The sequence below is a fragment of the Aplysia californica genome, unplaced genomic scaffold (assembly GCF_000002075.1).
Source record: "Aplysia californica isolate F4 #8 unplaced genomic scaffold, AplCal3.0 scaffold00466, whole genome shotgun sequence".
Taxonomy (NCBI): domain Eukaryota; kingdom Metazoa; phylum Mollusca; class Gastropoda; order Aplysiida; family Aplysiidae; genus Aplysia; species Aplysia californica.
Window position 1 is genome coordinate 149,752 of NW_004797736.1, and position 22,244 is coordinate 171,995.

The 22,244-nt window shown below is 36.8% G+C and overlaps 1 protein-coding gene across 1 annotated transcript in view; it reads right to left on the reverse strand.

Annotated features, from left to right (window-relative positions):
- The window catches only part of LOC101855895 (usherin), a gene marked incomplete in the record, with an annotated part of 124,012 nt that overhangs the window by 69,078 nt on the left and 32,690 nt on the right, over window positions 1-22,244 (reverse strand). The window contains 19 exon segments of the mRNA XM_035971589.1: window positions 2,694-2,822; window positions 3,370-3,597; window positions 4,623-4,767; window positions 5,974-6,149; window positions 7,483-7,746; window positions 8,410-8,608; window positions 9,268-9,557; window positions 10,436-10,591; window positions 12,096-12,259; window positions 13,127-13,313; window positions 14,139-14,394; window positions 15,066-15,328; window positions 15,708-16,072; window positions 16,319-16,326; window positions 16,808-17,085; window positions 18,169-18,589; window positions 19,280-19,373; window positions 19,968-20,186; window positions 20,717-20,901. Of these exon segments, the coding sequence (XP_035827482.1) occupies window positions 2,694-2,822; window positions 3,370-3,597; window positions 4,623-4,767; window positions 5,974-6,149; window positions 7,483-7,746; window positions 8,410-8,608; window positions 9,268-9,557; window positions 10,436-10,591; window positions 12,096-12,259; window positions 13,127-13,313; window positions 14,139-14,394; window positions 15,066-15,328; window positions 15,708-16,072; window positions 16,319-16,326; window positions 16,808-17,085; window positions 18,169-18,589; window positions 19,280-19,373; window positions 19,968-20,186; window positions 20,717-20,901 (4,027 nt within the window).

Consider the following 22,244-nt stretch of genomic DNA (forward strand, 5'->3'; position numbering starts at 1 on the left):
TCAGCTTCATCTCAGATGTCAAATGTGTCAACCAAGTTTGGTGGTTCTAAAGGTGAGTCAAAGGAAAGAAGAATAATTGAGAACGACAACATTGAATGATTTACAAACACAACGGGAAAATTATGTTGGAAACACCACAAAAAAACGCCTATTGCTCAGTTAGCCATACCCATGAGGACCAGCAGGAAAAGTACATGTAGTTGAATCACAAAACTCAGAATGCAAACCAGACCAGTCCTAAATACAGTAGAGACAGCCATTTATTGGAGGACAAAAACGAAGTCAACTCAGAATACTTCAACTGACTGAATCTGGAAATGCCAATTTCTTTTGAGTTTTAGAGTTCAAAAGTACACCAGGTGCTTGACGTACTGGTCCCATTGGTAGCAAGAAGAATAAGCAAAGAAGTCACAGACTAAAGAGAAGAATATAAAGACACACATGGTTAAAAAAAAAAACAAGAATATAAACATATTGGAATGACAAAAACAAAGTATTGCGGTATTTTTAAACAGAATAAAGTTAATTTCAACGGGTAACTCAGGCTGATATTTATACCTATGGACTTTCCTCAAAAGTACGAAGAATGCTCTCCGTAAAAAAAAAGTCCCAAACAATTCTATTCAAATTGTGGTTGTTTTGTTATTCCACATTGGAAAAACTATTTTAAAAAATACTGCACAGTATCTAAAACTAACTTCTCAATCCTAAGAAACATTAAAAGCAGACACTCCTTTTTTTATAATGCAGGAGTGTTACGCCCCCATCATGTAAAACGGACTGAAGAGTACACAGTAGATTTGTACTCTTTCTGCAAAGATAAAGAGCTTTCAAATGAAAGGATCAAGATTTAAACATTATGTTAAGAAATTCTAGAGAATGGTTATGAAAAGTATATATACAATTAAGAGGCCACAGAAGGCAGATATGTTTGAATACCATACAAAATATAACATTCTTTGTATATGTTAGTACAAAAACAAAACTTACAAAGACAAAATCAGTAATAAAAAGAAGGAAAAAGTCAGAGGTCAAAAACACCGATAAAGGAAACTAAATTTAGAGACGCCCGACAAAACAAAGTCTTGAAAATATCCAAGAGTCAACCTCTGAAAAAAGAATCCACAACCACTCTTCCAGCATTTCCACGACGCTGAACTTCCAAAGTATGGAAGCCAGAATTGACCAGATTTACCCAGTCTGTGTATGAGTCATAATCAAATATTGTATCTGCCTTGCAGTTTCCTGGAGTGAAACAAGAAAAATTACAAGACGGAGAAAGAAAAAGGGGTTAACGAAAGACAAAAAAGAGACTTCTATGTCCACTATATCTACCCAACACTTTGACCCAGTGTTGGGCACAATGTTTCATGTTTTCTGTGCATTCTTCTCCTTCAAGTGCCAGGTCTGACACAAACATTGACCAATCATGGTTCACCACTAATTTCTCTGTTCAGAAATTCTTTTTTTTAAAACTGTAATATCCTCTGTCCTTTTCCCATCGTTCATCTGTTAAAATTCTATGAGTTAATTATTCTTGATTTAACCCTACTTCTTTTGCCTTTCATTTTTCCAATGAAAGCAAGATATCAGAGCCTTTATATCAACTCAAATATTTAAGGATCTGCATTTGTCTCTTCTTTTTCATGACCACCCCATGCATTCTCAACTGAAAAATAATCAAGTCAGCCCCCATAACAGGTGTAGTTTTACAAAACAAGTCTTCGCTTTGCTATGACCTGTGTTTCAAAACATTTCATTCATCCTTTCACTTTGACTTACCAGGTGGTCAGATGAAATTAAAAATAACAAGCCTACCAAAGTGAAAGTAAATTAAAAACCCAGATATCTTCGAGCATCACTACAATCACATCCACTGCATCAAGTTCCAGTGAGACATATAAGTAAAACTCTAACCGCAAAGTGACCTCCACTCAACCCCGAATGTTGCACACCAGCTCAAACAGTTCAGATCGAGAGCTTTACTTCGCTTTTTCCCCTTTCAATACAGAAAAGACTGACTTAAGGAGCAAAAGTATTTAAACATCCTCTGATTATGTTGGTCAATTTTCTAAAACCGATGAAGACCAACAAAGAGGTTATGCTTTGGTGGCTGCTCCAACATAAGCAATGAAGCCCCTCCAGAACAAACACTTATTTGTCAAAAGGCACCTTGTATCACTCACATCCTCTGAAATTCACGTCAGAGTTCAAATATATTGCTAGTACTCTTCTTTTAGAAACAAAAGTGTGGTTCATTCTTATAAAGCAACATTTCATTCAGTATTTGACTGGTTACACATTACCAACATAAAACAAACAATGAAGGAAACTGACAAACAGACATGGTTTCATTCATATGACTTACATTTACATGATTGGCTCTTTAAAAAGGCCATCGGCACAATGTATCGCAGGTTTTATGTTTTTCTTTTGCAGAGTTAGAGGGAAAAACATTTTTCAATGAATCTATATAAAAAATTAACAAAGCAAAGACAGGTACAGCACAGAAAGAATAGAGGTGAAAGGATACTGGGCCAGTAATATTTGTCAATTCAAATTTTTGGAGAATTGTCTTCAAGCAACAAATACTGGGCCTACATACCTACATGTAGAGATTATACCTATTCTAAAACACAGACAAAAAATGCAGATGAAGTTAGAAATGAAAGATTTAGGCAGAAAATTCTTACCTTGGGTGTCAAATATAAACCTCGGACGTCCGTTTACAAACTGCACAGCAAGAAACTCCTCTTGGGTCACCGACGCAGTAAACAAAAGAAGTCCTGACCCTTTTTTAAGACGGAACCTGAAACGAATGCCTTTGAAAAAAAGACAAAATTAGATAATATGTCACCTAGGAAGACAGAATACATGAAAACAAGGAAGCTTATTCTATTTTCATATACCATTATACACTTGTACATATTGTATGATTAACCTGCACTTGTATTTGGGTCATCTCCCAAAGATTATTTTCTTCGCCTTGGGAAATATTTTCAAACGTTACAAGAATAAATTACTTTAAAAGATCTCTATCTCTCAAAGCACAAGGCCAAATCAATATCACCTCAGCAACAGATTCAAACCAGGCTGCTCCCACCAAAGTCAGTTGCCTTATTTGGAGATAAAATCGGAAAGTTTTAGCCACCCTCTGTGGCATCACTTACATACACTTAAAGTGGTGCATAAAAAGTTTCAGATTTAAAACCAAGCAGGCATAGCGTGACATATATTTTATCCTTCCTGGGATATTTACACTCAGTTTAGGATCCAGACCAGGTAATTAAGTCGGTTGAAATACTTACATCACATCAAGTAGGTCATCAATCTTTAACAAAAATAAGCTAAGTGCCTAACATCCCATACCTGTGAAGGCAACGTTCTGCGGGATCACTGTTGGGGGAAAGACGTAATAGCCACCACCGGTAAATCTGGTGCCCCTGACTACAGAAGCTGGGTAGCTGAGGGCAATGTTGGTCTTCTCCACAGAGTATTTCGGAGGTGGCCCATTAGGAAACAACGGCTCCTTCCACACAATCTCCATCACAGTGGTGTTGAAGCCATCAACCACCGGTTTCTCCACTCCCTTGGGGCCTGTTACACAGAATGCAGTATTAAGAAATATAAACAGGTAATTTAAGGATTTGCACATGGTAATAACATTTTGATAACCTGTTGGTACCTTTACAAAAACACAAGAAAGAGTTATGAATCCTCAAGAACTGGCAATCTTGTGGACAGGCTGCCAGACTCACAACTTTAAGGTCACAGATTTAAATCCTAGTCTCAGCTGAAAGGAGTGTCATTGGGAAAAACACATTTAACAGGTTTTCTTCACTTGACCCAGATGAGAAAAGGTAACAGACAAAGACAGAAAAAGACCATATCAACACATATGTTATTTACTGAACATCTGTAATAATTAAAAGCCTCCACTGAATGTTTCATAGGAAGCAGAAAACTTTTGGGAAAACTAAAAGGTTTGTCAGGGTAATAATTTAAAATGTAAAGCATATAAAGACTACTTTCCAGTAATAAAAATACTAAATAAAAATTTCAGCTGCCCACTACTATCATTACAAAGAAAACATTAACTACCAAAGAATGAAAAAAAACCCGCAAATAACGCCTCAGATTTTAACAAAACATAACTACCTTAGATTCAATCAAACTGCTAAAATGTGTAACTAAGTATACTTCACATTTTCTGTCACTCTGAATTATATTTTCAATAGAAGTTATGTACCTAAGTTATGCTCCGTTGATAGTCCACAGTTAGATGAAGACAATGCATCTATCAATTCCTTTCAACAAACACAAAAAATTAGATTTAAATATTTTAAATCCCAAAAACATAGATGCAGCTGTTTATTCAAACGATCCTTTTACCATCCTTGAAGAAAGGGCATCCGTGGCAGATCTCAGACATGCACATCATTCAAACAACAATGACACTGCTCAACAAAAATGATAGGCTAAATTAATAATCTTTAATCAAAACATTCAGTTGGAAATAACTTATTCCACCTACTTCAAAAATAACTAGTCGATTCCATTGTGAAAAATCATTCCCCTTGACTTGTGAAAAATGATTAAGACTTAGATAAGCCATGGTTCACCTGCCACAAGGGTCCGCCCAGTAACTGCAGTACTGTTCACACATCCTATGCTATTGCAAGCCTCCAAGATAAAACTGTGCTCCGAGTATGGTGTTAGTCCTGACACAGTGTGGCTTAGAACACTTCCATCACCTCTAAAAACCATCTGAAACAAATCAACACCACGGTTCTTATAAATCAAAAATAGCTTCTTTTTTTTTCATCTTCCCTGAGCCTTTAGATATACTTATTATCTTAGAAAGAGCATATCCATCAATGGTAGGCTATAAATATACTGAGGTTTTCTAGAAATCACTTACAGCACGGTTTTTAATTTGGGGTATAATTAAAATTTGAATGAGAACATCTTTAAAAAAGAAAAAGGTTTTTAAAAAGCTCAGTTCTCATGCTGCAGTCAGAACCACAGCCCATGGATGAGGTGAGCATTCATATCAAAGCTATAAATGTAGCTCATTGGTGGAATACGATTTGTTTAAAAACAACTACTTTATTCTACTATAAAGCCCTGACAACAGACACTGCTCTTCATGTGTGAGCGGACCTTTCATGTTCAATATTTCCTTGAAGCGACTGAAACAAACATAAGAAGAGTCATCACCGGGAATCAGATGTCATCTTTTGCACTTATCAATTCTCAACAGTATTTTTTTTTTTGTTCAGGTTGGAAAGTGATGGGACAATAGAATGATATTTATTTCTTGCTACCAGTCAAAACAAATTGTCCTAAACGCTGTCCCAACTGTCAAGATCTAGGACTGAACTTCTTACAATTTCAGGCCAAGGTTCACTTATTTTTACCAACACAATTCTCTGGATATGAAAGTCTGATGAATATTTTATAAATTTAAAAAAAGAAAATAACACCCATGCACCATGGCATGACCTATAATAACTTCTAACTTCACAGCTTTCTTCAAAATGCTTTGAAACCCACCAGTCAACACCGGTTAAGAATTCTAAATCAAGGACATAATAAGCAAAACAATGAACAACTGAACAATAACTGTAGGGATGAAGCCTGCATATGTTTTTCAGGGGTTTTTTTTAACACTACAAACATTAAAGGTCAAGGACAGTCATGACTTTTTAGGGGTTTTTTTTTACACTGAGTCTGTTTTCCTTTATATAGCAAAAATATTTATCTATCTAGGTCCTACTCATAGAAGAAGTCTAAGAAAGCGATAATAAGCGTTGCATGTATCATTACAGGTCTTCTAAACCCATGTTCTTTATCTCCAGATACATTTTAGACAAATAAGAAACCTGATTTCAAGTAAAAGCTTTTAAACTTTTAGTGTTGTAGACAGCAAGATATTTATATTACCAGCATTTAAAAGAAAGAAAAACTCACATTCCACACATATGGAGGGCCAAATGGATCCGAGGCTGAATCCAAGCGTACATTTTGATACAACTTGTAAATGATAATCAGTCCTTGTGCATCTTTTGCTGGTGGAGACTCCCAGCTAACAGTCAGGTCAGTGCTACTAGTTCCCTCTACTGTGGGTGGGGTTATGAAGGCAGGAACTGAAAAAAAGGGTTTGATGTTACATAAACATAACAATTTAAATGAAATAGAGCTTTGTGAGCCTGAAGGAAAGAAGCGTGCCTCTCACACCAGAGTGTTCTTCAAATGCCTGGTCTCAAACAGATATTGACAATTCCGGTTCACCACTAGTTTCTTTGCTTGGAGGGTCTCAGTAGAGGTTTGTTATCCAAGTCTTCTCCCATCATGTTCACATTCTCCAAGTAAGTTATTCTTAAGTTACCTCTACCTCTTTTGCCTTCTGTTTCCCCAGTTCAAAGCTTTCAATGTCAGTTTTACTAAGTGCTATTGGTGGATAATTTGGGGTTTGTTCACACTTAAGATGGACCATGCACGTTGTCTTCAGGGAAAAGAACAGAAAACTTGGAGGCCCAAGGTGCACATTACATTCTTTTATAAACACCTATGCAAGTAAAAGTTTTAAAAAGAACAGCTTGCCCATGCTAGAAAAATTCAAAATGAATTCCTTCCTACAATTGAAGATAATCTTTTGGAATGCGTTTGAAAACATTGTGGGTTGTAGAATCTACATTAATTGACTTTGAGACCTATCACTGAAACATAGAAGAAGGAAAGACTTCCTAAACCAAGTGTGCACGTCATCTCACGTGGACGTAGAAGAGGAAAAGGGGACGTTGAGGAGGACGAGGTGGAAGAGGAGGAAGAGGAAGGAGAGGGGTTGAAGGAAAGAAAGGTGGAGAAAAGGGAAAAGTAAATTCAGCAGACAGTGATGAAGATGAGACATACAGGCTGCAAGGAGAAGGAAAAAAGGTGATTACATTTTTTTTTTAAATCTTCCGACAGGTATTTTAAGTTAGGTGCTTTACTTGTGTTTGTAGAGGAAAAATAGGAGCACCTATAGATCTGTCCAGAGAACATCAAGGTGCTCCCTCTCACTATAGATAATGATATTCACATGATACCGGAGTCCATGAAGCACTCTTTAAAGGTCTTGATCATAATACCATTAGGACTATATCAAATTGATCATATTTTCAATACATTCCTTTTTTTCTTCAAAAATGTAACATAAAGTTATTTATAAAACACTTTTTCAAGATATGCCAATAATTTCACAAGCTGCAATTTGTTATTGTTGTCTCTTCACCGATATAAAGATATTACATTGATAACTTTTCAATATAAAAAAATAGCAGAAATGAAATATTGACTATCCACAAAAGTCTTTCACTCAATTTTGTATCTCTTTCCAATCATAGCCAAGACAGATCACAATGGGTAATTAGCCATTCAGACACTGCCTTCCCAGTGATAGAGGATGTGCGATGACATGAAAAACTGAGCAAAACTTACAAGCTTCAAGTGTTCGCCCCTGTGCCCAAACACTAGCAGCTTTCCCGGCATCATTCTGGGACAATATCTGGAACTCATAAGCTGTGAAAGCCATCAGTCCTGACACGTTGTATGATGTGTCCGGTGCGTTCAGAGGGTTTTCTGCTGTGGGGTTCAGAGGGTCATATCGTCCACTAGGATGAAATATTCTTGTCTGCGATGGAACATAGTCTCCTTCAGCATTTTTGGGTCCTCTGAACCAGAGCTCATAGAAGCTGATAATTCCTGCAAATGTATTAGATGTACAGTTGCAAGATACATTAGTTTAATAATCACTAGGCAAAGAAAATTTAAGGACTGTCCACTGTCTTTTCAGTTTTCTTATTTAGAGTAAAGACAACATAGATTTTTAATTTTTAAGTAAAAAAAATAATCTATACCAGAAAAAACCATGAATTCAGGGATTATCCTTTACTCATTGGCACCAAGCAAAACAGACTAAATAAGAATAATCCCTGGACAGTTAGCTTGTCTAACCCAGGTTTTACCCTCCGACAAATGCTGGGGAGGTTCAGACTCCCACACAGGCTGAGTAAAAAAAAATCAAGTAAAGCATCTTTCTAAAGAACACAACCTGATCAGACCTCGCTCTAGACAGGAATCCAACCAAATATAAATTATCATAAGATTGCAAGTCCAGTAGCCTAGTATCTGAATATATGGCCAAAAATACCAATTGTTGTCATAAGCATAAAAGAACCTTAAAAAAAACATACATCAAATCAAAAGACAAGATGAGATAAGAAAAGACAAGATGATAAGATGATTCTTTGATGTCCAAGTGGGAAATTGTGATCTCGGCTGTTCAGGACTGGTGAAAACACAATGCTTAATGAAATGATAATCCTCAAAACCCAAAGACGGTTAAAAGTAAAGATGATGGCTCACCATTAGGTAACACAGGAGGAAGCCATGACACCATGAGTTCGGAGCTGCTGATGGCTGTAATGTCAGGTGGTCTCTGACCCTCAGGGGGAGCTGACAAAGTAACAAACTCAACACCCTCATTGTCAGCACACCCACCGACAGTGCAAGCTCGAACCTGCAGCTTGTACTGGGTGTAAGGTAACAATGTGGTTACCATTGCCTGGGGAAATTTAAAGCAAGATAGAAAGTCTCTGTGAATTCATTGCCTTAACCCTTTCCATCATTAATGAGTCAAAAAGACAACAACACTAAACTTATCTTTCTCTTGTCAAAAAATTAGATCACATCTCAAAACTTCATTGGTTTCTCAGAACATATGTTGAGTATGTCCATTATGAATTGCACAGGCCTCAGATCAAATTATGACATAGAATTCAGCTGTTGAAAAATAAAGAAAATCTATAGAAGCCAAACTGTCGACTTATTCACACTGATGTTTTGATAGAGATAGAAGGAACACATTCTATCTTTTTTCATCATGTTAGGTATAAATTTAACAAGCATCTTTAAAATGTGGATAGAGACACATCTACAAGCAAAACAAATGCAAAAGAAAACAAACAAAATGAAATCTGCAGTTAAGTTATAAATTTCTCCAAGATACATGTTTAGATGAACATGAGCAGAACTGTTTCTTCTTAACACTAAAGCAGTGTTTCTATTCTACCCAAGAGGTAGCCAGCTTTAAATTCCTTGTCAAACCAAGACTGTTTAGAAATTTCCAAAAGCTGAAACAGCAAAGCTAATTTGAAGGCCCTGTCTCTTTTACAACCAAAAACTAAAATTATAAAATTGAGGTCACAGAAAAAAAACACAAACCGAGAGTTCAGTGCCCTCCCACTCCGCCACAGTATTATTATCATCTCCTGCCGTTGATACAATGACATATTTCAGCAGAGGACCATTCATAAAAGACGGCTGCGTCCAGGTACAATATGCACTGCGGGCTCTGATGTCTGTCACAGAGAGCACCATATCACTCGTCGGTTTCCCTGGCAATGTCTGAAAGACCACTGGTGTACTCATGGTGGACCCCACATCATTACTGGCTTCAACAACATAGCTGTAGTACGTGTACGGCTGGAGATTTTCATCCAAAAGCTCAAAAACTGAAATATAATGAAATTTATGAGATACACTGTGCAATGTCACCCTTTGAACCTAGCTAGACATTCAGAATTTAGGACACTGAAGCGAAGAAGTAAACTGTCGACACATCATTCACAAGTATTAGGTACACGATACACATGAATTATTATTTCTGTTACATAAACATAATTTTTTAAAAACCAACTACTATGGAACAAGACAGGCATTGAAGAATAAAAGACAGAAATTAATCAGTCAACTTTAGAATATCTTAAACAAATACTCTGTATCCAACTCTGTCAACTTGACTCCTTTTATTTCTTACCAACGAGTTTATTTACTTACTTAGCAAACCTCAGAGACAAAAATGTAAAAGATGCTGGTACATATCAACTGACAGCAAAGATGTTAGACCCTCAAGACCCTCGAGGGATAAAGATGGTAAATTCGAACAAGCAGTTTTTGTGAGATCATTGGGGACATAAAAACTACAATTCCCTAAATACACTTCAATCACTAACTTTAACATGAAATCTTTTTTTAACAATTTTACCATTTTTCAATAAAAGCAATATACCTGATTAGGATAATCAGGAGTGTCAACATAGATTCAAGCAGAAATTGATTTCTTAGTAAAAGTAAATAAACTCCATGATTTCAAACACTAAAATCATAAAAAGCCCATCAGTTAAAAAATGCGTACCTGTATAAACTGTTCTCATACAATACTATCAATTTGCTTTTGCTCTCCCTTGGAAAATCATTAAGAATTTTAGAAAGTACATCTGGAACCCCTAACATCAATGTTATTGATAACAGTTCATTTACTGAAATTTGGAGATCGGGGGGGGGAGGCCCTTTCACTTATCTGAGCTAAAAAACAAACAAAAAAACTCACCATCAGTAGATGTGTTTCCTACTTCTGAGTTGTTACGAAAAACTGTGTAGCCAATGATCACTCCATTTGGAAAATCAGGGGGACCCCACTTAAGTTTTATGAAAGTTGATCCTCTCTTTTTATCATCTATTTGAGGAGGAGGTTGCTGAAAAGGATCTGGGGGGGAAAAAGAAAACCACATTAACAGTGAGACACTAAAGTAATCAAATATAACAATTATTTAAATCAAAAGCGGTTACGCTCAAACCCAGTTGGACCATCTACTTCAAGACAGCTCATGGTACAAAGCAGGATTTGGCCACCGAGAATAAGCCAGACGAATATTGTATAGGCCTAGGGCGTACCCGTGCTTGAAAGAGGAAGCTCAGCGGACAAGCGGTTGGTAAACTAGTGCTGGGTGAACAAGTGAAGGGTGATGGTGAGCAAGTGGTGAGTGAAAACGTGGAGGGTGAAGGTGAACAAGAGGAAGGTGAACAAGTAAACAGTGAACAAAGTGGGGAGTGAACAAGTGGAAGGTGAACAGGTGGTGAGCGAACAAGTGTTGGGTGAACAAGTGGTTGGTGAACAAATGGTGGATGAACAAAGTGATGGGTGAACAAAGTGGAGGATGAACAAAGTGGAGAGTGAACAAAGTGGAGAGTGAACAAGTAGAAGGTGAACAGGTGGTGAGTGAACAAGTGTTGGGTGAACAAGTGGTGGGTGAATAAGTGAGGGGTGAACAAGTGATGAGTGAACAAGTGGTTGGAGAACAAGTGGAAGGTGAACAAAGTGGAGAGTGAACAAGTGGTGAGTGAACAAGCAGTAAGTGAACAAGTGGTGGGTGAGCAAGTGGAGGGTGAAGGTGAACAAGTGGAGAATGAGCAGGTAAGGGTGAACAAGTAGAGGGTGAACAGGTGAGGACGAACAAGTAGTTGGTGAGCAAAGTGGAGAGTGAACAAGGGGAGGGTGAATGTGAACAAGTGGAAGGTGAACAGGTGATGGTGAACAAAGTGGAGAGTGAACAAGGGGAGGGTGAACAAGCGGTACAAGGGGAGGGTGAGAAAGTGGTTAGTGAACAAAGTGAAGGGAAAACAAGTGCTGAGTGAACAAATGGTTGGTGAACAAATGGAAGGTGAACAATTGGTGAGTAAACAAATGGTGGGTGAACACAAGAAGGGTGAACTGTGGTGGGTGCAAAAGGGGTGGGTGAACAAGAGGTGAGTGAACAAGTAGTGGGTGAGCAAGTTGAGGGTGTATAAGTGGGGAAAGAACAAGTGAAAGGTGAACAAGTGGGAAAAGAACCCAGAGTAAAAAAAAACAGACATTCAAACAGTATCAGCATTTCAGCTTCCAAAAAGGTAGCAAACAGGAAGTGTTCAAAAACAATATTTTTTAAACCTTGTTCCAATGACGCAAAACTGCTTGAAAGTAGTCATCATGTTATGTGTGTAATCTTTTTCATTTAAACAAATTTTAATTTCTTTACAAGAATTTTTTTTAAATAGTCTTTACTTTTTTTCTTTCTTGAATGCGCATCATGATTCAGTACATTCCTAGAAAATAAGAGTTAAATGAAGGAGCTAGGACCAGAGGTTGCTCTGTTACTTCTATGAAACAAAGGTAAAATGTTTTAGGAAAAGGATTGACGGACTCAAAACTTTCTGAAAGACTTGTGACTTACCTGTGCTGCATCCAAATGGATTATCAGGATCCAAGCGGCTGGAGCCAGGCTTACACTCATCACAAGGCTTCCCTGTGACATACTCTTTGCATATGCACTGACCCGAGCTAGGATCACAAGTTTCATTCAAGCTGCCACCTTCCAAGCAGTTGCAAGGAGAACACCTGTACGCAGGAAATGAAAAACATGGGGAGAGTGACAGGTTAAGGAAAACATATTATTTTTAGAAAGATGAGCAGGAAAACTAATCAAGAGAGCCAAGAAGTAGATTAAAATGAGATAAAAAGATTAGAATAACATGTCTAGTATCTTGGTATCTTTCCCACAAAGACCAAGCTCACAACTCAATACACAACTAAGAAAGAATTTTTTACTTAACCATGACAAATAACTTTTTTTTTATAAGAGGCAGTTTATACTGACAAGAAAAAGAAAAAGAATTATCTGTTGATAAATGAAAGGAACACAAAGAAAGTCTAAGCAGCAGGTACAACAGTAGGTTACTCAAGCAGCTTTAAAACACAGCAGACAAGAAAACAAAACTAAAAATAGACATGTCAGGGCAAGCCAAATCAAAATGAGAGGGGTCTAAATTGACAAAGAAGTTGGACAATTTGCATTAGTGTAAAAGGCCACTTTCTGGCTACTTCTCTGGTAAGCACATCATGTTTAAAATTCTTTATAACTAGATTCTATGAGATGTTGTGCACCCTAATTTTGCTGTTCACATGTGAATGTTCACATGTGAACAGTTCTATGAATATTCTCTTTCAAAGGTCATTCCTTATTTTATAAAATAAACTTTTAAAGCAAGAAACTGAGGCACATAAAGGTTTTATAATAGTAAAGGTTAACAGTGTTCAATTAACCAATATGCCAACATGATAGAAAAGATATGTGCAAAAATATTTAGTTATTTCTGAACTATATGAGCAAAGCAGTCAAAACCAGACAAAAACTAAATCTTTAAACAGAAACAGAAAACAAAAAGGAATTTGTGGGGAGAGTGTGTACATTAGAAAAGAACTTACTTTCCATGTCGCTGTTGAAAACTATGGAAGGTCGGTAGACATTTATTGCAGTTGGCTCCACCAACGCCAAAGTCCCCTCCTTTACATTCACAATAGCCAGTGACGGAATCACAAAATGTGCCAGACTGAGTTCCCTTGGGATGACAAACACAGGGGAGACAGCCTCTTTCCGGGTTGATATAAAATCCTGCCAAACACAGAGAATAATAATAGACACATATGCAGTCAAACCTGCTCTAATGGCCACCTGTATAAGACAATCACCTGAACAAATGGCCACTTCCCATTTCCTCCCTTGCGCACCTTTTTTTACATTTTAGGCCTACTGACACTGTTTAAGATGGCCACCTGTCAATACGGTCACTTTTATCCTCAACAATGTAAGGCTGTATAACAGTTTAGACTGTACATTTCTTTAGGTTTGACTCAACTACAGATTCCAAAAATGGGGAATGAAAGCATTGTATTGTTTTTTAAGACAATAGCATGGTCAACATTTGGCAAAAGTCACCTGACTTACCAGCTTTCTGACCAAGGTCCATTTAAAAAAATAAAACAACAAATATAGACTGAACATAGTGGCAAAAAGAAAATTGCCTCCCTTGGCACTTACAATATTGTGTATTGATTTTAAATGCATGTGACCCAATATTCTAATCTGCCTGAACAGATCAAGATAGGGGCAAAAAGAGAGGGAGGGGATAGGGAGGAGATGGGAGCGTTTGAGAATGGAGATGGGAGCTAGATATCTATGTCATCAGTTTACTCTCAATTGGCTGGTGGCGACAGTAACATTCCCTTATGGCATCAACTGATCAATGTGATTTTAAACTGGGTTTACAAATTTTGACCAAAAAGAACATTTGTTATTATGCAAAGTGAAAAAAAAACATGTATAAAGATGTTCAACAATCTCCATGCCAGTGATATTGTACAAACTTTTACATTTCTTGAACATTCTCTTAAACTCACTTCAGAAAATGAGCACAAATTAATGAACATAGATGTCTACCTTGAGCACAGGAATCACATCGTCTGCCTTGTCTGTTTGTCAGACAGGAACACTGTCCATTGTTCTGATCACACACAGAAAGATCGAGTAACAAAGTCCCTGTAGAGTTGTTTTTTAAAAAGAAGAGTAGATGGCAAAACAGCAGACACATTTGACACAGAACAAAATGAAAAACATTACGAAGAATATGGTACCTAATAAGATACAAGGCAAATGCAAAAACTTCATGTTTTTCTGTATTATTATACAAGGTATTCTAAGAAATATTAGTTATAGATGCTTAGCTGTAGCATAATTGGCTTAATAGTATAATTGTGAGGCAGTGTGGTGGAATCAGGCTCTCGTCAATTTTTGGGCATGTAGAGTTATTGGTGACATTTTAAAGCTTGTTCACTTGTCTTTATTTGGATTAAAAAAATAACCCTTTATCTTGAATACAAGTCGAGATATTTGCGAATGAAGGAGGTGGGGGTCACCTGTTTCCAGACGTAAAATAAGTGAGAAAATGGCCGCCAAAGATTAGTTATTTCCTTAGCTCAAGAGTCCGTGGCAACTGAAACTTTACATCTATTGTACCTTTAATCAACGTTTTCCAGAAAAATCCACACAGAAATGAGTTCTTTAATGGGCATGAAAGGTGCTGAACCAAAAAACAAAAATTTGATTAAAAATTCACAAACCTGCAGAAAAATGCAAGTTTCTTCACTTTGATTATTTTTACCAGAGCCTGATTTCACCACGCTGCCTCACTTATCGATTTTTCTCTCAAAGGGAAAAAAGACAAAGAAGGTATTATGGAAAATTGTCCAGTTTAACACAATTACATTTCTGTCTTGTCCGTCTACTCCTTGACTCTATTAAAATGGTCCTCTTTTAGCAGTCACACATTAATCGACAAAGAGCAACCAGTTTTCTTATGGGACCCTAAAATATTCCATTACCTGTGGAGTCACAGCCACATGGCTGACAACCCAGAGGGTCTGTTCCATTGAGCCCCCATGTATTGGGTTTACACCGGTCACAGCCCTGACCCTCTACATTCTCTTTGCAGAAGCAACTTCCACTGGTCGCATTACAGGACCCAGAGCCATTCACTGTGCCATCCACAAAACATGGACAGTTCTCACAACCAAATGCGAGGGAGGCTCCAAAGTTGTAGGTTCCTTCCTTGCATACATCACAGTACAGACCTGAGACAGACAAGAGACAGTGATCATCTTTTTTTCTATTTTACAAAGACATTAAGAGTTCTCCAATACATTGCAATAAATGATGAAAAGACAAAATCGTTCCATCAGATTAAAGTGCAAAACACATAAATAATCATCAATCAGAAACTAGCAATCTATTTTAATATTCAATGTGGTTTTTAGGACTTAAAGATTTTTTCGCATCATCAAAAAATGTTAACTCAACAACGTCATAAAGGTGTACCTCAACTGACTTGAAGAAGCCTCAAATTCTTCATTACATTTCTACAAAAAAAATTCTAGAAACTTCCTGTAAAAAGAAACTCTTTTAAAATTTAGAGAGATGAGACAAAAAGACGACTTGACATGTCATTGTTACCTTCCACATTCCTTTTGCATGTGCACTGGCCTGAAGTTTTGTCACAACTTGCACTAGTGTCCGTGCCATTCACGTTACAATTGCAAGATTCACATCCAGCTGTGAAGTTGTAAAAACCATCCTTGCAGACATCACATTTGAGTCCTTGCACTTTGAACTTGCACGAACATTGACCATTATCAGGATCGCAGTATATGGTTGTGGAGCCACTAGGGTTACAGTCACAGGGAGTGCAACCTTCGGGATTATTCTCTGACAGGCCATAATAGCTGAATTCGCACTGATCACATCGAAGACCTGGCCACATAAAGAAAGAACATTTGTGAAGTGTGCTGACAAAATGAGTTGTTTCTCGCATTTGAGCCCTGTGGAAATAGATACATCACGCTTATAGGTTAAGCTTTTACAATTTATAAGTATGAAATAAGGAAAGGCATGTTATACTTAAAGAATATTGCATCAATAGAAAAACAATTAATTTGCCCATAGGGTTGATTTTTGGCCAATATCTCCATTTGTGGATTGGAAGAAGTAACTCATTTTGTCAGCATGCCTCACATTTGTTATACTAAGCAGCATAGAAGCTCAAGTGAAAATAAAACTGGTATTACTGCAAAGGCTATGAGGACAAAATAAAAGTATGTAGTAGCAGTACAAACAAGATAAGAGGGGAAAGAAGAGAAAAGTGGGTACATAATGATAATAATAGTTTTTATTATTATGATAATTATAATAATTTAATAAATGATTTTGATAGCATACTTTTAATTAATGGTCTCATTTAAAAGGGCGGGGGTGACTTTCTTTCTGTGTCATGCACATTTCAAGTCAATACTGTTCATTTCAATATTGTTTGAGGTCAGAAAAGACAACTGTGAATATACCCACTCATTGTTTTGAAACACTGACCCCCATTCATTACTACAACTTACACATTTTCATTTACACATAGGGTCTTGTTTGTAGAGCTTAATTTTTCTCTATGGATGACTTGTTATGTTAATAAAAATGTTAAGGTACTTGCGACACTGAAGATTAGAGGTATTGCAAGAGAATAACAAACACAAGAAAAAAGACTAGAGGAAATAAGGAGCACCAACACCACGCACCCGCCAAACACTCATAACCATGATTAGAACAGACATACCTCTAACATAGGCTTTACAGTTGCACTGTCCCGTAACTTGGTCACATGTCATATCCCCTCCTTCCACTCCCACAGAATCACAGTTGCACAGGGTACAGCCTTCCTCACTGTCTCCCCTCAGGCCGTAAAAGCCAGGCTTGCAGGCATTACACTGACGTCCATCTGTGTTTGCTTTACAGCTGCACTGACCATTTACCTTCGAAACATAAAGAAGCATCAATAAAATTATTGTTTATTAAGTCACCACAGAGAAAAAGATTGAAGTCAGATTGTAGAATTGTGTAACAGAATTATGAAACAGTACCAAAAGTATGCGTGACTAATGGTATTCTTCAATTGGAAGACTGTGTAATGTGAGGCAACATTTAATGAGAATATACAGGCCTATTAACCGGGCTTGGCAATCTTGAAAGTTTTGTAAAAGTCCTCTTGACCATGATGATGTGTATTACTAATGAACTTTGACAGTGTGCCAAACAGAAGGATAATGTTTGTGTTTAGCAATGATGAGCATCATTCATTTATTATTAGAGAGGTTGTTTTTGAATGAAACTCAACATGAATGTGCGTGAGAGTGTGCTTGTGTGTGTTAGGCTTTGTGTTTGTGAATATTTTACTACGAAAATTAAACAGACTGAATTTAATTGAATTGGTTTAAGATAGGAGCTTGTCGCGTGATTAAATGAACTGAAGGACATATAAAAGCAACTTAGAAGCTTACCCTATCAAGTTACAAATACTTTATTTAAAAAAGAAATCATTTAGACTTCAATGACAGAGTGGTCATTTTGGGAAAAAAAGTTTCCACATTTTTCTGCACAAGGATTACTTGCATCGAAAATGTCTTGATCATATTATGTATCTCATTTTACATTCATAAAGCAGGCAGGCTTTATCAAACAGAACATTCAAAATCATAATAGGTAAGCAAACACATCAATAAACTAAATTCTCGATGAAGGCACCAAGACTTCAACCGTACAATATCAAAATAATATAATGATTTTTTTAACATGCATGCATACTCACACCAACTGATGCCCACTCACACATACAAAAGCATACACACATTCCCATGAACACCAACACACAAACTAACATACACATTTAACGTACATCAAAAACAATATGAGTCGACTGAAAAAAAAAACCCAGCAGAGAGAGAGACAAAAGTATGTAACTTTACTCTAAGAAGCAAGGTCCAAATTAGCTCACTGATCTCTCACATTTCACATTTTAGAGCACCACACTGTGTGGCAATATGGTCAAAATTGTAATATTATCATGCTTAAAATCTCTTCAATTTTATAAAACATTGACAGACTATCAGGAGATACAAAAGCATCAAAGCACTATATGGCACAATGTTACATTCATGCCTGTATATATTTACAATTTTCTTCCTCACCTTTTCACAGTCTTGTTTTTCTCCAACAGTGCCATCAGGAAAGCAGTCACATGGCTGACACACATCAACATCGTACAAGCTTACACCGCTCGGTCGATAGTAATTTTCAACACATCCTTCACAAAATCTCCCAGAGGTAAAATGCTGACAGTCCACACAAACCCCTCCACCTCCTAGTTCATGACTTTCAGGGTTGGGATCCAAGCTGACATTATATTTGCAGCTATCAGCATGCCCATGACAATTACAAGGCTTACATGGATTTGCATCAAGGTCGTCACCTTTGAGGAAAAGCTTGTCGTTGAACAGAGGTTTGCACCTTTCACACTGAAAACAAAAAATACCATATAGGAAAGTCAAAAATTGTTCTTACCATAGTCTTCAAAAACAAGTTCATGCTTTAAATACCTCTATTATCTTTTCTAAGAGTTTCTTTAAGAGCACATACAATTCTAATAAACAACTATAATAACAAGTCAGACAAAACTATCCAATTTTCTTTTAATATTATATCAGTCAGAATCATATTCCCCTCCACCCTAGATAACTTTTGTCTTCCAAATTCATTACGTTTCAGAACGGAAATTTTGCAATTTTTTGTTCCTTTTCATATTGAACACATTATATTTCAAGGTTACATAACTTAATCGACATATGAATACATCCTCTGTCCAAAGAAATAGGCATGGGATTTTAACACGCATAATTGGTTGCTTTTAAGGACAAGCGGGCTGACCCAGATTTCGGGGTTTTTCAGAAATCTTGAACTACACCAAAAGTGGGCATTGCCCTACCTAAAAATAGAATTTTGGTTTCATTGGTGTGTATATTTGAATGGTTATAGAGAAAAATGTCCTTGTATTTTAAAGAAACTGAACAAGGGGCAAAAACTTTGCCTTCAATTTTCTCAAAACAGCATTTTTCGGGATAGCCCACTTGTGCTTAAAAGCGACCAATTGTTATTGAAAAATCACTGAATATTAAGCAAATTTCCAGTGAACATAACTAGAACCTTACCCGAACACCCTCTGTGTTGCTAGCTTCTAAACAGTTACAGATATATGGCAAGTTGTCCGTGTTACAGCTAGATGCATGCCCATTGCAGTCACACCTACACAAAATGCAAAGAACAGAATCGGGAGGACATACAGGAAACATAATTTACAAAGGCATATAAATAATAATAAACAAGAGTCATTTGAAATAACAAAAAATAAAAATATCATATATGTCAAATAGGCATCTCTTACAGTATTGTGCTTTATATCATGGTTTTCCATTAGTGCAATTAAACTGTAGCTATTGTGTTTTAACTCTCAAAATCAACAGTTTATTGCTTCTTAACAGTATACACTTGTTAACTGCAGCCTCACTTGAATAATGCTATTCTCAGAAGAAAAAAAATACAAGCATCGCTAGTATTTCATATTTCGGTTACCAAACTTCTCTATGCTGAATGTACCATAATGGACAACAATCAAAACTGAAAGTACTCAAATTGGGTGCCCTATTAAAGTAATTATGGTAAACTACTGAACACTGACTTTTCACTACGATTAATGGTAATTAATATGAAAATATTTATTGACGTTTATGTGTTAATACAAAGGCTACAATGATCATAAATGTGTCACTTATAACATTGAGATGGCATAATATAAGCTCTTTTTTAATGGTAATTAATATGAAAATTCACAAAACTCACCACGCAGTTACAATATATTCATACACAGCATAGTACTGGTGTCTGATGTGCTGTACATAGTAATGGTCATTAAAGATCACTTTCACTCTTCTGGCTCTCACAAAATCATGAAGTTCTGGAGTGTTGTAAAAGTCTCCACTTCCAGGTCTTGAGACAGGGTCCGGAGCCAACAGATTAAATGTGATGTTTCCAAGAGAGTATGGTGCAGGGGGGCCGTTGCTGGAGAAAATATAAAAGAATTAACCAGATTAACCGATAGTAATTTATTGACGTTGATGTGTTAATACAAAGGCTACAATGATCATAAATGTGTCACTTATAACATTGAGATGGCATAATATAAGCTCTTTTTTAAAGTTATGTTCACGTGCATGCTCTGTACTTTGAGCGCGAGTGCCATTACATAAAAACTATACAGGTCTCTTTGTCAAAATATTAATTGGATTGAAAAAAGGCAGCGAACCGTAACAACTTAAAAGCATCCAATGCTTTTCCTAAGCATCTAAGAATCTATTACCATGAAGAAGAAGAGTTGTGGTGTGGAGGAGTCATTTTAACCAAATTTAAAGCTCATCAACTTTGCAACATTCTAGACTAAAATCATGTCATCAAAAGACTTACTAATATTATTCAAAAACATTAGCAAAGTACGGTAGCACAGTATAACAATCGCAATAACTTGAACAGGGTATTTTGCAGGCCTATATACTATTTATCAAATAATTTGTAAGATAGACCAATTAGCTTACGTTCCAAACTGCAAGCAGTTCACACTATCAGGAGCTTCAAAACCTCCATTGTTTGGCATCCCAAAGCGAGAACAGTCATCTGCATAATATTGCCATGCTTCAAAGGGAGAGGAATCATCTTTCTGTCTAAGTATGGTCACTCCCTTTGGGAAGGAGCTGTAGAACTGTAGCACCACATAAAATACCTGAAAAAACGGGGACACACGTATTTCAATGTTCTAACGCCCAGAGCATAAGACATGTCTTCACGTAAAATACTGGTTCTAAGCTGGAAACTGTGAATGCTGAGTCTGATCCTGAACAGCGTTTTTCACTTATTTATTATATTATGGTTAGTTTTTCATCAAATATTCGACAATAAGTGAAGGGCTAAAAAAATGTATTACGCCCTTTTAAAAAGTTTTGTTAAAAATTATTTCAAAAATGAATTCCCATTAATTCCCAAAAGAAGAGAAAAGAAAACATTTTTAGCAAGCAGTTTGATTCCACAATAAGTGGACAGATAGCCACATTATATCAAAATAAGAGCTGGTTCACTTGGTACAAAGATATGCATGCCAGCAAAATGTGTATTTAAAAGGGCTGTAGCTTCTTACATATAGTTTGTTGAAAACTTTAACTTTCGAAGAAGAAATTAAGCAATAAGGAAATTGTGTGTTTTTCAACTGCAAGCAGTCTGCCACACTGTACTCAATGAGTCCTCGTGGTTTTCATCTTACGGACATAACAGCGTCAGCTGTCCTGACCCCTGCCTCTTCCTTCGTCCCCCTTTATCATTCCTGTACAAACGACTGCTTTCCATTCCCGCGTTTTATCTTTTGTTCATAATAGCATGGTGCAGTGTAAAATGATAACTGTCCAAAGCGGCTACTTCCATTATTATGTGTTATGACACCGGAAAATCAAGCACTCGTCAATTTTTGGGCAAGTAGAGTTATTGGTATAATCTGAAAGTCTTTATTCATTTACCTTGCAGGTAAAATTAGCGAGAAAATGGCCGCCAAAGTTTGATAACCTTAATAGCTTTGGAGTCCTTGTGAAAACTGAAAAATTACATACGAGGGGCATACCAAAAGTTTTTTTTACCTGACCATGAACGAATGAAGGTAGAAAGCTGAAATTTGGGGTGAAAGCCAACAATCATCTTCCTAGAATATATTTAAATTTTGGGGGATTTCCTATCTCTGGTTTTAACACCAGCGCACTGTAAGTGAATGGGAGTATGTTGTTCTCCAGTTTAAATATAAAAATTGAGAAAATTGAGCACAGGACAGTAATGAAGTTTTTGCTCTGCAAGGCAAGCAACTACAGGGTATTTTTGCGGAGATGCATGCCGTATATGGAACTGATCCTGAGTCAAAATCTACATCAACGCAGAGGAATTCGCCCTCGTTTCTTACACTAAGTAAGGCACTGGTGCAGCCATCAAGTGGAAAAGTGATGCTACCGGTAGGCCTATCAGGGTGTTGTTTTTGGGGGGTTTTTTTTGTTTTTTGGTTGTTGTTGTTTGTTGTTGGGCTTTTTTTTT